Source organism: Dermacentor andersoni, chromosome 8, assembly GCF_023375885.2.
Source record: "Dermacentor andersoni chromosome 8, qqDerAnde1_hic_scaffold, whole genome shotgun sequence".
Lineage (NCBI taxonomy): Eukaryota > Metazoa > Arthropoda > Arachnida > Ixodida > Ixodidae > Dermacentor > Dermacentor andersoni.
This window is the reverse complement of record NC_092821.1, coordinates 71,448,472-71,466,104: the sequence shown is the minus strand read 5'-3', so window position 1 is coordinate 71,466,104 and position 17,633 is coordinate 71,448,472. Positions and strand designations below refer to the sequence as shown.

The following is a 17,633-nucleotide window of genomic DNA, read 5'->3' as shown; positions in this document are numbered from 1 at the left end:
AGTTTCTTTCTTTTCTTTTCAAGGAGTGCTGCCTTAAGTTCATAGAAGGAAATGAAGTAAAACAAATTATAAATACCAATGCAGTCCTGTAATATGCCGGAAGTCCTGCAAGGCTCTATTGATACAGCCATCACGACTTCACTCGTTGAACTCAGTATGCCTGTCACTGCGAAGGCCAGGCCGTCTGGTGAAGGGCTGAGCAGTATCTTCTACTGAGCACGTCTAGAGTTGCAGAGCAGCTTATCCATGCAGACCTACCAGCTATGAAGACAGCGCGTGGCGCGGTCTGTCGGCTTTTGATTTTCCCTGTGAACCCATCTCTTTCCCTCGCTCTTTAATACGAGACAGTTCTTGAGTAGAGATATCGCGGAGGACCGGCCGTCTTTCTTGCACGAGACTTTCGCAATAAATAGGGTGTTCCCACCATAGCACGTTTATAGCGGTGCCTTAGAGGGCCAACGCACGTAGAAACCCTCCTTCCTCACCCATGTGGAGCGAGACAAGTGACTCGTTGCGCACTAGCCCGGCCCCGACGAGGGGCGCAGGGCAGCAAGGTGTACCGACAGCTATTGTACCTTTATATATTGCTTTAAAGCCTCAATAATGGGCTCACTTAAGAAAGAGCGTCGTCACATTTGCTGTAGCAGCAGAAGAGATTCCGTAGTCGGGACCGGAGCGTAATACTTGCATCGTCGTTACAGAAGTGCGAGACAATTCAAGTCAGGAGAGAAACAGCACGGTCCCGAAGGGTGCCGCAAAGGCCATGAGAGAAAGCACCACATTCCTAACGTCATCGCAATTTCTCGGCGTCACAAGCATATTTTGCGGCAGCACTACTTTATCTCAAGCAAATTGTATTATGCGTAGAGGCTTCTCACATGCTGCGCGACAGTCAATTGTTTTTCCGCTGTGGCTGCAATCGCGGGCGCCGCCCGTAACACCGTATTTCAAAGAGGGCTGTTCGAGGCTTTCCTGGGCCCACAAATATTGTATACGTGTATGCGTACTATGAGATGGGTGTAAAGGTGCACAGTCTCTTAACTCTCAGTCGCAAATGATGTTACCAGCAGCAGATGTCTTGCAGTTGGAATTATAGCGTAGGTGAACTAAACTGAATGTCGTCAACAAAAGAAAACGATTGTACTTTAATTTGCAATCAGTGTTCTTCTTGGTATGAAGTATGCACTACAGTTGTATTATGATTTCGTTTGTGATAAGAAACCAGCATTTTATTCCGCTTTAAAAGGAGCGAGAAACAAACAGAATGACCCTACAACGTTTATGGACATGCAAGTGCGGCGGTATATTCTTGTGATTTGGCATCGGGTTTATTGTTAAATCACATGTTCTGCTGACTCAGCAGTGTAGGCCTCATTTATTTGAGAACGCGACAGAAGGCTTTTTTCTTGTATACATGTTGATTCAGTTTTACCAGTTTTACCATTTGTCATAGGATTTAGTATTCTCGACGTGAACCTAAATAAGTGGGAAATGTTTTCAAACCAGGAGGCACCTGTCCGTAATTTTGCTGAGCATTTGGGGGCAAGTGGTTGCACTGAGGATGTTGGCCGATCGACTTCGTGATTCCCACCGTAATGTGCCCCTTTTTCACGACGCTACTACGAAGGCTTATTGTTTGCACTCGTGGCACTCGCTGCCGTTGAACTGTCCTATGCACGCTGCGTAGGCCATGACGTAGGGAATGTACGTTTGGTCTTGTACACCAGAGAAGAGGTGTGCCCAGGGTCCCTTGGCGTAGATGGCTACGTCCTCACCACCATGAGGAGCAAGCTTCACGGGAAAAGCCGCTCTCTGCCGAAACATAATGTCCGCTGCAGCGAAGGAAATTGCATTGCAGTTAGGTAAAACGTAGACAGTCACTTGCGCGTACGCTATAGAGGATGAAGGTGAAAGCCTGCCCGCTCACGAGGTATTCATTAGATTAACTTACATTTTCATTCAATACGTAGTTGCTTCCTATTGTTTTCTTCCGCCAAACGTCGTCTGTTAGAGTGCCTTAATTAACTCTAGCCTAATTGAGTGGACCTTAATCCACGTATCCTTAATTGGCACCAAAGGTAGTGGGTTCGACTGTGAACCTTCACGATGTCAATCGGAATCCAACTTACACATATACGATAGCTCCAAGTTGGATTTGACTCCGACCAAAGGTCATGTGTTTGAGTGCCTTAGTAACTCTACCTTATTTAATTGTCTTAATTAACTTTGCCTTAATTAAACCCACAGGTCGTGGGTTCGAATACAGCCAAAGGTCGGCGGTTCGATCGGATTCATTAACATCACCTTAATTAACACCAAAGGTCGTGGGTTTGATTCCCACCAAAGGTCATAGGTTTCAGGGCCTTAATAACTATATCCTAATTAACCGTGCTTTACCTTTACCTCAGTTAATACCAGAGGTCATGGCGGCACTTCTTCGCTCCGCTTCACACTCTCTGATAATCGAATTGATGGCGGAATTCACCCAAATTAACACGAAAGGTCGTGGCTTGCGCTCCCAACAAAGGTGCTGGGTCTTATTTAAATTCGCCTTAATTAACACCACAGGTAGTGGGTTCGACTCCCACCAAAGGCCCGTAGTTCAACTCCCTATGAATTTTGGTGCCATAACGCCAGCCGGTGTGACACCGGACATCACAGGTTTCGTCCCATGAGCTGTCTCACGCTTTCGCCTTCATAAATTATATTCGTTGAAATGAAAGAATATGAAATCATTGAGCGTGGAACTAAATTTTTGGTGGAAATAGGTAAGGAAAACATTTGCTACAGGTAAGGCGACTTACTTGTATTTCGTAATGTCACATTCTCTAGTGGTCTATACCCTCCTGGTCCAACGCCGTAGGAAAGCACGGTGTAATTAACCGGGTTTTCGGTCTCTGTCTTTCCAGCGAAACCTTTTTTTCAAAGCAAAGAAAGATCACCATGTAGCTATTGTGAAAATAAAGCGTAGGTGAGAAAACAATAGTCTGTTTCAGATTTCATGAAAGGATGAATTCCTGAAAGCAGTGCCAAAAAGACAGACTACTGTTTCAGTAATGCCGTATTAGCAGTGATTAACGTAAGAAATTGTATGACTGTTAGAAGCAGTCCATATCAATCAGGTCATGAAATAATCCATTTAGCGCATATATAATTATGTAGTGGAATTGATGCCAGTCAGTTCTGAAGAGGAGCCCACTTAGGTTGAACACACTAGCGCCAGTTACGAGATAATAAAGGCATACTGCCAAAGAATTCATGAATCGTCATGTATTTAAAGTTATTTTGTAATTTTAAAAATTACCTTATAGTATTTACGACCCAACTTCCTGTAACTGACAGCGTTAGTCCTGTGTTTCTAAAAATCTCAAAGTTCAATGGCTTCTTTTATAAAACTGTAGTTGACAGTGTAAGCAAAACATATCGTACCACTATTGATTGCGGTAAATTCTAATCTTCACCAAAATTTGGGCATACTGTCAATAAATATTGTAGTGGTCATAAATCGAATTTATTTGTCTAGAGCTCCCGATAATACGCATAACAATACGGGTTTTGAATGGTTAACGTGATATAAAAAATTTTCTTTTGTATTAGCCTAAATCAATGCCAAGGGGATTATGTGATCGCTACTATATTGTACTAGTGTGTCACCTACCTACTATGTTGTATCTATGTCTTTATATTTAGGGGCATAGTTCGAATTTCTATCATTGTTAGCGTACTCAAGTTCCTTTCAAGACGCTGGGTGGCCTTTATATTACGGCAACAAATTCTCTAAGATATCGGTAGGCTGCTTTTCGCGACCTTAGAGCAGTGCTGATAAAAACGCTTCATTTATTTATTCCTTGCAGTATATTTTTTTATATTCTCACGCTACACAGCCTCTCTTTGTGTTATAGTAAACATTCCACAATTATGATGCTTAATGCCCTCTGGCTGTTTCACTACTCTTTGGAACATTAGCTGCCTGCTCTTTAATGTAGAAAGCTGTTGCTACAATTTTACACTTTATGTCTTCAATCATTTAGTAGTTCTGCGTCATTTTGCCATGCAGTCCGGCTGAATATGAGAAAGGGTAGATTACCCCACTCTTATTGCTGATTTACAGAAGGGTGTTCTGATTACACGTGCATTCGGTTTCAGAGTCCAAATTATGTTTTCAAGCATGCACATAAGAGAAACTTGTGTGGCTTGGAAACCTTCCAATTCGTTATTGACTTGGATGTGGTAAAAGGTCATCCAAGCACTTACTCAAGAGTCACCAATCCAATCAAGGATCCTCGAGCCTACCTTGTCATCAAGTCTTTCAGAAATCTGAATTTCCATGGCAGTCGCTAAGCAGCTTAGCTCTTTCGACACAGCGATATTTGAATTCTAGCTGGAGCCACATTAATGGGGGATGTAGTCGTCAAATGCTGCGCCAAAGAGGCCATTTCCCGTTCGGGTTGGCGATTGTTTGTTTAGGCGATCATGTCTGCGATGGTGAACTGGTGGTTTAGTAGTGGCAGAATGGGTGACAATGGAACAGGTCTGCACGAGGACGGCCGAGGAGAAGGTGGCGTGACGAGACTGTGAAATTAGCGTCCGCGGACGCCGAAAAGGGTTAATTCCAGACCGAGCGGAGAGGCAATAGTCAGTCAGTGGACATACGGTATGCTTATAAACGACAAGCTAAAGCAGAAGAAATTCTTAGAAACGCTGCTACATACCCAATATATTGGTTCCTCGTGGTGGATGGCCTGCAATGTTTAACGTGTGAGAATGATCTGCCGTAACGACGATAAGTGTTTCATTTTCAGGAAGCATTTGTGATACCCCCCCAACCACTCCTTCAAACTCCACGGTCTCCTGCAGGGCTAGCTGGGCGAGGTTAACGTGATGAGCGTGGTCGATGCGTCCACCTACAAAGAAACGGGAGTTAGAAACTCACGCAACAAACTAACAATAGCCGCTCAATAAAGCAGTGTCCAATATGGGCGCTTTGAAATTGTATTTTCTTTCTACGCTTCGCTTTTTTTTTTTGTATCATTGTATATGGTTTGGTAACCTGATGTTGGTTTTCTTGCGTATTTGTTAAGGTTTTAAAGTTGAGGACGGAACATTTCGTTGCCGCTAGCTCAACAAGACTCTCAACTTACACAACCAGATCAGCGCATTTGCAGCGCTAGGCATTCACTGCATGCAAAGATAAACACGCAACTGCGCAATTCATGATGTGTAGTGTGTGCTAGAAGAACCCCAGTGAGCAAGCTGATTTTATTATATTCAGCTGCGAGTTCCAGGTGCTCTGCGCAGTCAAAGTGAGCACCAGGCGCAGCAACCCGAACATCTTGAATACAACGATGCGAAATCACCACCCGCAGCTGCAGCTGTCAATAACACAGCTCCAAATGGCGCTGAGAACAGACTCATAAGTTAGTGTAATGTCGGGCAAATACAGAGTGAGATTCCTTGTTTAATTACGACGCGTAATATAAGATTTCATGGGGCTGCTGATGCGCATACACCATTTTATGATGCTTCAGGATGCATTAGGTTCCTGCAGTTTCGTTATGGACAATTTATGGGTCAAACTAGTTGCTAGTGTGACACCGGGCAAAATCGATTGGCTTGATTACGATTCTTGCATGCATATATCATCTTACAATACTTTACAATTGTTTTTAATCTTTAAGATTTATTTTCTCCGCATATTTTGTAAAGAGATAACATGTCCTTTTGAAAGGTGCGTCAGCCAGTGCCGAAGTCAGTGCATTGCGCAACAAAACGCAATACAGCATCATCAATTCAGTGCAATTTACATTACATATAAAGTAGGGGTGTGCGAATATTGAAATTTTCGAATACGAATTGAATACGAATAAGGCGAGAAACTGTCTTCGAATATCGAATATATGTGCAGTATTAAAAAAGTGCAAGACGAGGTAACAATAGCTTTATTACCGTTTTAAAAATAATATTGCATTTTACGAGGCTGCTTCAGGTTAAAGAGGCACTCATTATAGGTAATGCACTCAGGTAATGTCAGGTAATGCTCTCAGTCAGGTAAAACGCTTGTTACAGATTATTGCGAAGGAAAATTAACTGCTCAACATGTTCAGAAAGTAAGGGCTCTCTATGCATTGTGACAACATTTGTCCAGGTAACATTTTCTAGGTGCATATTTTATTGCGCATACTTACAGAGCCCGAAAGTACATCATATATTGTTATGAAAGAGCCCTGGAATAAAGCTTGGTGAAAAAGAAATCGAAACTGATCGTGTCTCACGGGCCTGATGCAGATAGACTGGAGCAGAGCGTACACATTCATAGTAAGGTTCGTTACAGCACTTAAGATCACAGTGCTGTAACGCCGTGTCGTTGTTTTGTACCTTCTTTTGTCCTTGTTTTGTGTTGCGCTGTAACGAACCTTACTATGAATCCCAACCAACTGGCCGAGCATACAGATAATGAGCGGATCATGTGAAGCTCTCAGTGAATAAACATGTTCTTAGGACAATGTGGAGCAAGCATATGATTCGTTAATTGCTAAATTATTCACAGTCTGTCCGAATATTCGCCGTTTCGACCAATATTCGGCCGTCCTCGAATATTCCGGAATTTACGAATATGCATTTCTCGAATCGAATACGCTTCGAATAAGGAAAATATTCGATTCGTATGCGAAATTTCGAATGTTCGCACACCCCTAATATAAAGTCACATGGCTATGCTCCTCTGAACGTCATCTATACTGTCCCTTCCAATAAAACAGGCACCTATAAGCTATGCAGACATCCATGGACGTACTCTGACAATACGGTGTATTGTAAGAGATGAAGGAAGCCTTGTTTATGTCCATTAGCACTTATTTCCAATAGAATGTGATGCCCTTCGACTTACGCAAATGTTCTCCCTTCTTACCTTTGTATACAAGATGTTTCTCTGCCGCTTTAAAATAAGTGCGCCTACATTCTTATCTCCCCTATTTTCCACAGAATACAGGAAAGGAGCATGTCCCATATTTTTCTAAACAAGTGTTTTTCATGTCCGTTCTGCCACATAAGACGTTGGCCATTCCACACATTATACGTAGGCGCCTTCGGAAAACACATTTGATCTGGTCTGTCTTGACGCGCTTGCAAATAATTATGTTCCTTGCAATATAACCCGCCAATCCTACCAGTGTTTGCTCAACTGAAGCACAGCCATCGTAGCGGGGTATCTGCCGCATTGTTGGCGGCACATCACTAGTTCTACTCATTGAGCTTACGTTACTTTATACCACCGAAATTTCTGCATTGGTGACGCCGATCATGACCCTGAACTTCTTCAGTATCTTCGATCGAATTTTACCATTCTTGCTGTTGTTGTTACAAACGCGAAATAACCAATCATAAACGGATGTACAGAAAAGCAACTGCTGCCTGAGTATTCGATGATAGGCCTCTTTTGCTTACGTTGTTAATGTTTGGCGCAAACATGACTCTATAACTCAGTTCTAACCCTCAGACATCTCTGTCCAGTGTCCCAGATTAAAACTTCTGCGTTTTTCAGGTTTCTAGTTATCGGGATATGACATTTCGTTTGAGCCTTTTCCCGTTGCACTCTCCTTATTAAAATTTCATTGACCTTTTTCACAATTATGCTTCTATAAAAATTGAATTAACCATTTAATGCGTCAGCTTTCCTAGGGTAATCCCTGCACTTTCTGCGGCTAAGTATGTTTGTATATATAGAAGCACTAGGAGAGCGAGCACGTTAGAGCAATGGATGTAATATAGTGATGTGGGTCTGTAAATCACTTGTAACACGATTGAGCAGCAAAATGCCGCTCGAGGCAAAAGCAATGACTCGGAGCCTTGCTCGCGATAATTAAAAAATTAACCTTGGCGAAAGTGTTGCCATCTATAAATCAGTATAATTGATACTGACACGTGTACTTATCTTTATCGGGTAACCACATTTCGCCGCCTAACAAATGTTATCACACTGCGCGGGACGCGCCCCGCATGTATCCGAAGTTTCTGGAAAGTTATCGATGCTTCTATCCGCTGTTTGTTGTCGCCGAAGCTTGTGTTATCTGATTTCATCACATGACGCGAATGGTGTAGAACTTTGTGGAAGGCACGCGGGTCCGAACGATTAGTCTGAAACATTCGGCGACTGCTGTATAAAAGTCGACGCGCTTGACCCGCAGATCAGATTTTCGACGATCGCCGACTGTGTTCGCCGCTATCGTTGTGCTATAAGTTTAGCCTGTCTTGTGGGCACAGGTTCGCCCAATAAAATTTAGTTTTTGTCGTTCACAGTGTTGCTACTGTGTTCTTCAACGTCACCACCACGTGACATCTGGTGGAGGTGCTTGTGCGTTCATGTACCGAACGCCCCCGCAAAGCCGCGATCCAAGCCCGAAGCCCGAGGACAAAACCAACATCGCCCAAGACCAGCGTGCTAGCCGCAGACTGCAAGGACTAGCGCGAATAAAACAAGGACACGATGAAACAAATACCACAGACAAGCGCTGACTGCCACCTGGAAGTTTATTTGAAATTCTCTTGCTGTTTTTACCCTTTTCAGCCTTTTTATACCTTTTGTGCAACGGGAAAGTGTTTCAATGGAAGAACTCGTCAGCACAGCAGTAACCTAAACAATGCCTATGAGAGTCATTTGGCAGGACATTGTAGTAAGCGTCCCTGCAATCCCATATTTGAAAAAAACGAAATTCTAAGGGAAAGGAAATGGTGAGAGAAAAAGGCAAGTAATAGAGGCTTATTACATTAGAAAGGACGGAGATAAATGTGTAAGGGCCCCTCTCTTGCTTTGTCGGGAAAAAATAGTTTTTTTGCATTAAAAATTATGATGGTGTTGATTTGCAGATGTGTTTAATGGCAACGGGTGTACGCATGCCTATACTGAGAAAGGCATAAAATGGCTGGAGAATTTCAAATAAACTTCCAGTTGGCCACTTCTGGTGGTCAGCGCATGTCTGTAGTATTTTTTTCCTCGTGTCCATGTTTTATTCGTGCTGTTCAACCTCAGTTCTTAATATGAACCAACCAGCGCTCATCAAGATCTTACTAATGACATTTTCTTTACATTGAAATAGACAAAAAGCATGGAACCATTGATATAAGTGATTCTGGGTACAATTTGTGGGATATGCATATTTTACTTGTCTTGACAGCGCGTAGCGTTCAAGAATTCGTTTGCAGCCTCCTTGGCAATGGCAGTCCAGTTATTCATGTGTTTGATCCCTCGACAAATTCTATGAGGAGGAGTCTGAGCTGTCATGAGACTCTTCTAGCGCCCCCCCCCCCCCCCCCCCCCCGCCACGAAAAACATTTTTGGCTACGCCACTGCAAGCAACATAAAAGTAGGCTTTCTTCTGGGAACTTGTTGATATCCCTCGGGGCACTGTGCGAAAATAGTGGCTTTGTCTGAAATCATAAGCTGACGATTTCCTTTCGCTCTCAGGAAATAAGAATGTATTCATCCCGTTACTTTTCGTAAATAACTGCGGGCATCTCAATTTAACTGCCAACCTACAAAAAGTTTGTTCCTGAGAAATAACCTTCCAGAACACGTCACATTTTATACTAACGAATGCGCAAAAACGCCTCTTGCGAAGTTTAGATATTCTCCATCAAATATCAACAAACATGATCTCCCGACAGCCTATCGATCGCAGTCATGCAAACGGCATGCTTGCAAAGATTATACCCAACTGTCTCAAAGAACCATGCACAGTTACATCCAGGAAATGTACAGAATAAGCTAGAGAGAAAAGAAGCGCACCCTCGGCTGCACCTTGTTCCTGCACATTATCTCCGGCAGTAGTCTCGAAAAAATAAATGAAGGTGCTTTACTTCCAATCGCAAGCAAAAAATATGTATTTTATACGCGATCAGTTGAAGGCACTATGCATGACAGCTCGATGAAATACATGTTCCAGAACAAGTCAACAAGTCAGTCAGTCAGGAGAGGCGCTCTTCTATGCCGGCAATCCTCACCTCTACGTTAGAAGCCGTTCGTACTGTTCGTTCGTTCGTTCGTACTTGGCAGTGTTTAGTGTTGTGCAGAGACTCGTCCGGAATTGTGTAGAAGACAACGTGAAATTTCAAGTCCCAAAATGGCCCTTTGTTTGTTGATATTAATTTCTTTAGTTGTGTTCTTGAGGAAAACAGGTGATAATGCATTATATTGTCACGTACGAGTTTGTACCGCTGTAGACTCAAAGACGTTGGGAGGGAAAGAGGAGGTCGAAGTGTGTCGAATCTCGGTAAATGGTGTTGCCCTGGCCACTGAGCTACAACCTTGCACATGTATATATGTATATGTATATATATATATATATATATATATATATATATATATATATATATATATATATATATATATATATATATATATATATAATATATATATATATTGCACATGTATATATATGTGTAAGCACATATATTTTCTCCCCGTAACATTTTGGTGCACGTGCGGGATAATCTCTCCACAAGCCGGCCCTGGATCTTCGCAGCGGCCGTCACATCGGTTCCGCTGTTATGGCTACTGACGCTTCCTCCGCCGCTCAGACACCAGCGGAAGTGGTGCTAACCCAGCGATGTCACCCGGGAATCTTCATCGGCACTCGGAAGGCCGACGTCGAAGACTGGATGACGTCGTATGAGCTCGTCGGTAAGCAAATAACAAGTCGGATTCTACAGTTTTGCTGGCCAACGTGGTCTTTTACTTGGGAGGAACCGCGAAGGTATGGTTCGAGATGGATGAAGCCGTCATTACAAGCTGGGACTCCTGCAAGGAGAAGCTGCGCGATCTTTTCAGAAGGCCTGTGGGACGTCAAATGGAGCCCAAGGAAGAGCTACCGTCTCGTGCCCAGACATCAACCGAATCGTACGTCGCATATATTGAGGACGTTCTGGTCCTCTGCCGTAAAGCGGACGCGGACATGCTGGAGGCCGATAAGGTTGGACACACCTCCAAAGGTGTCGCGGACGATGCGTTCAACCTCCTGCTTTGCAGAAACTACTCAATGGTTGAGTCCATCATTAGGAATTCCGGAATTTTGAGCAAACGAAGAGCAAACGCATCGTACAACGCTTCGACCGACTTCCAAATACGGCTGCCACTTCCTCCTGCAACGACCCTCCGGCGTCACATAACGACCCTCCGACGTCATATGCGCCTACAACGCCAAGCTTGACACAGGTCATCCGTGGCGAACTTGAGGATATGGCTCCAACTTCTGACTGTCCCCATACGCATGACAACATGAGCATCTCGCTCATTCACACTGTTGTCCACCAAGAAATTGCAAACATGGACATTCAGTCTGCCGTCCGCCCACGTCCCACTCCTACCGCTCCAGTCATTGCCTCTGCTGCACCTCGACAGTCGTTCCGGAATCGACATCAAAACCCCTGTGAGTTGCGAACACCGGATGACAGGCCAATCTGCTTTGCTTGCTGCCGTGTAGGTCACATCTCCCACCACTGCCGTAGTAGCCGCTGTTACTCCATGTCTCGACCATATGCTGATTGCGGCTTCGACCGATACCCTCGGCCTCTGTCGCCCCTCTCTGAACCATACTATGCCAGCCTTCCCTCTCGGGGAAGCGCCACTAGCCGCTGGCCCTCGCCGAAACGCCGTCATTCCCGTTCGCATACACCTCGACGTCCCTCGTCCCCGACCTACGCGAGCCGCTTCTAGGAAAACTAAGCAATGTAGCCCCAGAGGTGAGGCTGCATTGCTAACTCGGACGGCAAAGCCCCTGCTGACCCCTGCTGCTCGACCGAACCTTGTTGAAATTTTCGTTGATGATATACCCGTTCGAGCCATCATCGATATCGGCGCTCAGGTGTCGGTTAGGCGATCAGATCTTTGTAGCCGTTTCCGTAAAGTCCTGACACCTGCTGAGTCGCCAGCCGTCCGAGTAGTAATGGCAGTACAACAGCCGTCACGGGAATGTGCGCTGCCCGTGTTACCATTGCGGGCACTCCAGTGTTAGTCCTGTTCGCTGTATTGGCCGAGTGTTCCCACAAGATTATTCTTGGAATCGACTTTCTGATGGCCCATTCAGCACTTATTGACTGTGCAACCAGCACCCTTCGCCTTGAACTGCCGCATTACTCTGCCGACCCAACTGACGACCTCAAGACCCGAGTTCGTTCTGCTGAATTTGGTCGATTGCAACCTGATGCTGCGACTTACATCCTCATGTCGTCTTCTCCACCACTTCGAAGTGGTCTTTACGTGGTGTCCCCACGTTGCACGGCCCTCCTGGCACGTCGAATAACACTACCAAGCTCAATTGTAACTCTTGTCAACAATCGAGCATGGCTTACTCTTCTGAACTTTGATTCGCGTCTGCAAGTGCTTTCTGAGGGTGTATCTCTCGCTGTGCTGTCCCCTTTGGAAGACTGTGGTGTAGCTGCTCTTACACCCGAACCACGATTCGACAGTGTTGCAGCTTCTGCCTCTCCTACTTGACGCAAGGACAAGTTTACGCAAATGAAAGCTACAGATCTGCGACCTGGGCCCATTTTCTGAAACGTTCGCCTTCCGCGAAACTATACCCTTGGCCGCGCCTTCACCAACGATGCGCGCTGATTAACCGTTTTAGCAAAACCGCAAAATAAGCAGCGTCATCTAGTAGTTCCGGCCTCCTTTGTTTTACCGTCATGGTGTCGATGGGTGTTCTCGACATATAAACGAACAGGTCTTTTGACGTCTTTGGGCGTTCGCTTGGTGGTGTAGTGTAGCAGAGATAGGGTAAGTGGTAGTTTATAGTAACCTTTGTGGTGGGGTCTTACACGCGTTGTTCCGCGACGACATTTGTTGATTCATTTAAAGCAAAACATTTTACACTTGCCTATTCAATTTATTTTACCTATAGCGGCCGTAACCAACCGTAGTCAGTGGGGAGAAACCGTACTGCGGCCACTACACTCGATAACAACACACCCGGACCGCTCTGCACTCTCACGGTGCGCTCTCTCATGCGACCTAAAGTGGTCAACAGAGCCTGTTGATAGTCCACGCTGACGCCACGAGTAAGCAGTGATTTGAGTTATTGAACGTGACTATCGCGGCGGTGAAACTATCGCGCAAGGCGAACGTTTCAAAATACGGCCCCTGCTGAGTCACCTGCCGTCCGAGTAGCTAATGGCAGTACAACAGCCGTGACGGGAATGCGCGCCGCCAGAGTTACCATTGCCGGCAGTTCAGTCTTAGTCTGTTTGCTGTACTGGCTGAGTGTCCCCACGAAGTTATTCTCGTAATCGACTTTCTGACGGCCCATTCAGCACTTATTGACTGTGCGGCCCCTTCGCCGCATTCTCATGTCCTATGAAGACATGTCAGATTTTGGCCATCCCCCGCAAGGTCGAACCGGTGTCGTCACACATCCCATCCACGCTGGTGACACTCCTCCTATACACCGGAGGCCCTACAGTGTGTCTGCAGCTGAGCGCCAGGTGATCCAAACAGATGTGGACAGAATGCTCTCCAAAGATATTATCGAGCCTTCCTGAAGTCCGTGAGCGTCACCTGCCATTTTGGTTAAAAAGAGGGACAATACCTGGTGATTTTGTATCGATTACGATCCCCTTAATAAGATTACCAAAAAGTACATGCATCTGCTACCGCGTATTGATGACGTGCGGGACTGCTTAGACGGTGCCAGTTGCTTTTCATTGATTGATTTAAGCTCTGGCTGCTGGAAAATCGCAGTGGATGAACTAGATCGCGAAAAGACCGCCTTCGTCACCCCAGATGGTCTCGACCAATTTAAAGTGATGCGTTTAGGACTGTGTAATCTCCCTGCTACCTTCGACCGCATGAGTGACTCTCTTGTGCGCAAATTCAAATGGACCACATGCCCCTGTTACTTTGATGACGTAATCGTTTTTTCGCCGACGTTTGCGAGCCACCTCCACCGACTCTCAGCTATACTTGCTGTTTTTCGACGAGCTGGCCTACAACTCAATTCTGCAAAACGCCATTTCGGCCACTGCCAAATACGAGTACTTGGTCACTTGGTTGACGTTGCTGGCGTGCCGCCTGATCCTGATAAGCTTCCTGCCACTGGTGAGTTTGAACTTTCGCGTTCTTCTACGGAAGTCCGAAATTTTCTAATGCTGTGTTCCTATTTTCGGCGATTTTTCCAGAACTTTGCCGAAATTGCTCGACTTCTCACTGACCTCCTCAAAAATGACGCCACTTTCGTTGGGTACCCGACCAGGCTTCAGCATTTCCAACGCTTATCAGTCGCCTTATCAATCCATCCGTGTTGGGTCAGTTTGATCCGCATGCCTAAAAAGAAGTCCGCACTGATGCCAGCAGCCATGGCATTGGCACCATATTGTCCCCACGACGGCTGGACACCAATCGGGTGATCGCTTATGCTAGCCCTCTTCTTTCAGCACCAGCGCGCAACTACTCCATAACCGAACGTGAATACTCGGCCCTTGTTTGGTCCATTGCTAAGTTCCGACCTTGCCTGTTCGGTCGACACTTCACCGTCGTGACAGATCATCATACCTTATGTTGGCTATCCTCACTCAGAGACCCGACAGGCCATCTTGGTCCCTGGGCTTTACGCCTGTAAGAGTACACCTTTTGCGTGTCCTACAAATCTGGGCTGCTATATAAGGACGCCGACAGGCTTTCGCGCTATCCTGTCGACCCACCGGATGGCACAGAAACCTATACAGATACCTGCGTTTTGTCGATCTCCGTCTTCCCACACATCGCCGACGAGCAGCGTCGTGACTCATATTGGCGGTCCATCATCGAACGCCTTACCTCGGAACAGGACGTTTCCCTCCATATGTTTCTTCGCCGGGACGGGACCTTAAACCGCCGCCATATGAATCCACATGGTGCTGAATTGCTTCTCGTCGTTCCCCAGCATCTGCGCTCGACAATTCTCTCGCAGTTACACGACGTGCCCACCGCTGGTCATTTGGGTGCCTCCCGTATGAACGACCGTGTGCGTAGGTGAGTTTTCTGGCCTGGGCTATGTCGCTCTGTTCGAAGCTACGTCGCTGCTTGCGAACTTTGTCAACGCCACAAGAAGCCCCCATTGTCTCCCACTGGGCACCTTTAGCCTACAGATATCCCAAGTTAGCCATTTTTCCACGTCGGCCTAGGCTTCCTTGTCCCATTTCCAACTTCAGCCTCCGGCAACAAGTGGGTGGCCGTCGCGATGAATTGTGCCACGCGTTATGCCATAACGCGGGCCCTCCCTAGGAGCTGTGCAACTGATGTGGCTCGTTTTCTTCTCCATGAAGTGATCCTACATCATGGTGCCCCATGTTAGTTACTTACTGGTAGAGGCCGCTGTTTTCATTCTAAGGTTGTCGACGACCTTCTTCGCTCTTTCTCAATGTCCCACAAGTTCACAGTTCACAACGACTTACCACCCGCAGACCAACGGACTTATCGAGCGTCTCAACCGCGCGCTCACGGACATGCTCTTAATGTACGTCCCTGAGGATCACCGGGATTGGGTTGTTGTACCCTTCGTTGCATTTGCATGCAATTCATCCCATCACGATATTACGGGTTATTCGCCATTCTATCTATATTATGGACTATCCAAAAGCAGCCTTACGACAGTCGTCGTCAGGACATTTATTTCATCCCTGGGTCACTTGTCCTGCTTTGGTTACCCTCCCGTCACGTAGGCCTTTGGGAAAAACTGCTGTCGCCGTACGTCGAGCCATACCGAGTTCTTCGCAAAGTCAGCAGCCTCACATGTGAGATATCACCTGTGACTTCGACGTCTTCTACCCCACAAAGAACTGATATCGTGCACGCTTCGCGACTAAAGCCCTATAACTCGCAAACTGATTTGACACGCTAAGACGCATCGAGACGATGCTTCTGCCACCGGGGGTTAATGTCACGTGCGAGTTTAAACCGCTGTGGACTCTAGGACGTTGGGAGGGAAAGTGGAGATTGAAGTGTCTCGACAATCGGTAGATTGTGTTACCCTGGCCACTAAGCTACAATCCTGTAACCGTATAGATTTAAATACATATATTGTTACGTGATAGTGACGTATAAAGAACACAGTAGCAATACTTTGGAAGACGAAACTAACTTTTATTTAGTGAACCTGTGCCCCCAAAAACAGGCTACACTTAAAGTGCGGCGACAGCGGCGAACACAGTCAGCGATCGTCAAAATTTGATCAGCTGGTCAAGGGCATCGGCTTTGATACACCAGTCGTCAAATGTTCCAGAGTAATCGCTGGGACCCGCATGTCTTCCACAAAGTTCACACTATTCGGGTCGCGCATACATGCAATCAGATTACACAAGGTTCGGTGACAGACAGCCGATAGAACCATCGATAATATTCCAGAAACTTCCGATGCACGCAGGGGCATCCTGCGCTGTGCGATAACATTCGTTAGGCGGTGACAAGCAGTCACCCAGAAAAGATAAACAAGTACACGTGTCAATGTTTTCTCCTTGTAACAATATATAAAGAATGTCCAGGATACACGACATTTGTAGCTTTTCTGGTATTGGTTTATCAGTCTAGCTGGCCGAAGTTTCAATGAGTTATTGTATAGATGCCAGCAGCAGCAGAATGATATGAATGAAAGCAGCATAAGAGGGAGCAATTGTTTATACGCACCTTCAGCGAGCAAAACAAAGCCTTTATCGTTCTTCTTAAGTATTTGCACTGCAACCTTTACCATGTCCCAAAGACCTGGTGTTGATTGGTTGTATAGTTTACGTTCTAACCAGAACGGCATGTAGTCACTGGCGAATAGACCTGAAATAATTGTTTGGGATCAACATTCACTTGTGTATCCTGGTAGAGTTATTACCACGCTATAAATATGCAAATGACACTTGAAGGCACTTATCAGCGGACACTTCACCTGCTGGTAAATTAAATGCAGAATCTTCGGAAATAACGAGATTTATTTGACCACAGCATTGGAGAAAATGTCCAGCATAAGCATCCAGATATAAAATAATCACAATATTTGGCCATTTTCTTCTCGACACTCAAGTCTTTGAAAAAAAAGGGGGAAATCTTAATGGCTTTCATAATCGACACTAATGCAAGAGCAAATCAAACAAGGCAAAAAACAAAACACCAACGCCATTCATATAGCCTGAGTTTTACCTTGAAAAATACAAGCGGTCCCCATGAAAGCTAAAAAACAATGTAAATTAAGCACTGCAATGGCGTATACAGAGAGATGACAGCGCAATTACGCAATATAAGCCCTAGGTTACCGGTCAGAGAATGGCTGGTGTTCCTTTCTTACATAAAGATTCTGAATCTTGTATGACATTTATTGCCTTTGTTGAGTCTATGGCTTTTGAATAATTACTCAAGAGCGCGTCAAGCCACAGAATTGGCCAACGAAATGGTTATAGGAATCCTTGACAAATTAGTTCTTTTGCATATATTGTAGATTGTAGACATTGTATACATTGTAGAATATTCAGAGACAACAGGTTTGCAATATATAAAATGTTGAAATATAACCTATATTTGATGTGTAATAACCTGACCACTTTTTTGTACATTTCATGGTTTGCCGCACAGCATTTTATGCTTAAACATTCCGCGAGAATACATCACAGTACGTCTGTCGACCATA

General features: G+C 45.3%; 1 protein-coding gene across 1 annotated transcript in view; it reads right to left on the bottom strand.

Annotated features, from left to right (window-relative positions):
• Positions 1 to 1,208: 1,208 nt before the first annotated feature.
• Positions 1,209 to 17,633, bottom strand: part of LOC126538860 (alkaline phosphatase-like) — a 71,995-nt gene continuing 55,570 nt past the window's right edge. Inside the window, exons 5-8 of the mRNA XM_050185585.3 lie at positions 16,649 to 16,789; positions 4,713 to 4,904; positions 2,805 to 2,915; positions 1,209 to 1,832 (exon numbers count right to left, since the gene is read on the bottom strand). Coding sequence (XP_050041542.1) covers positions 1,630 to 1,832; positions 2,805 to 2,915; positions 4,713 to 4,904; positions 16,649 to 16,789 — 647 coding nt within the window. The 3' untranslated portion in view covers positions 1,209 to 1,629. The remainder of the gene's footprint in view (positions 1,833 to 2,804; positions 2,916 to 4,712; positions 4,905 to 16,648; positions 16,790 to 17,633) is intronic.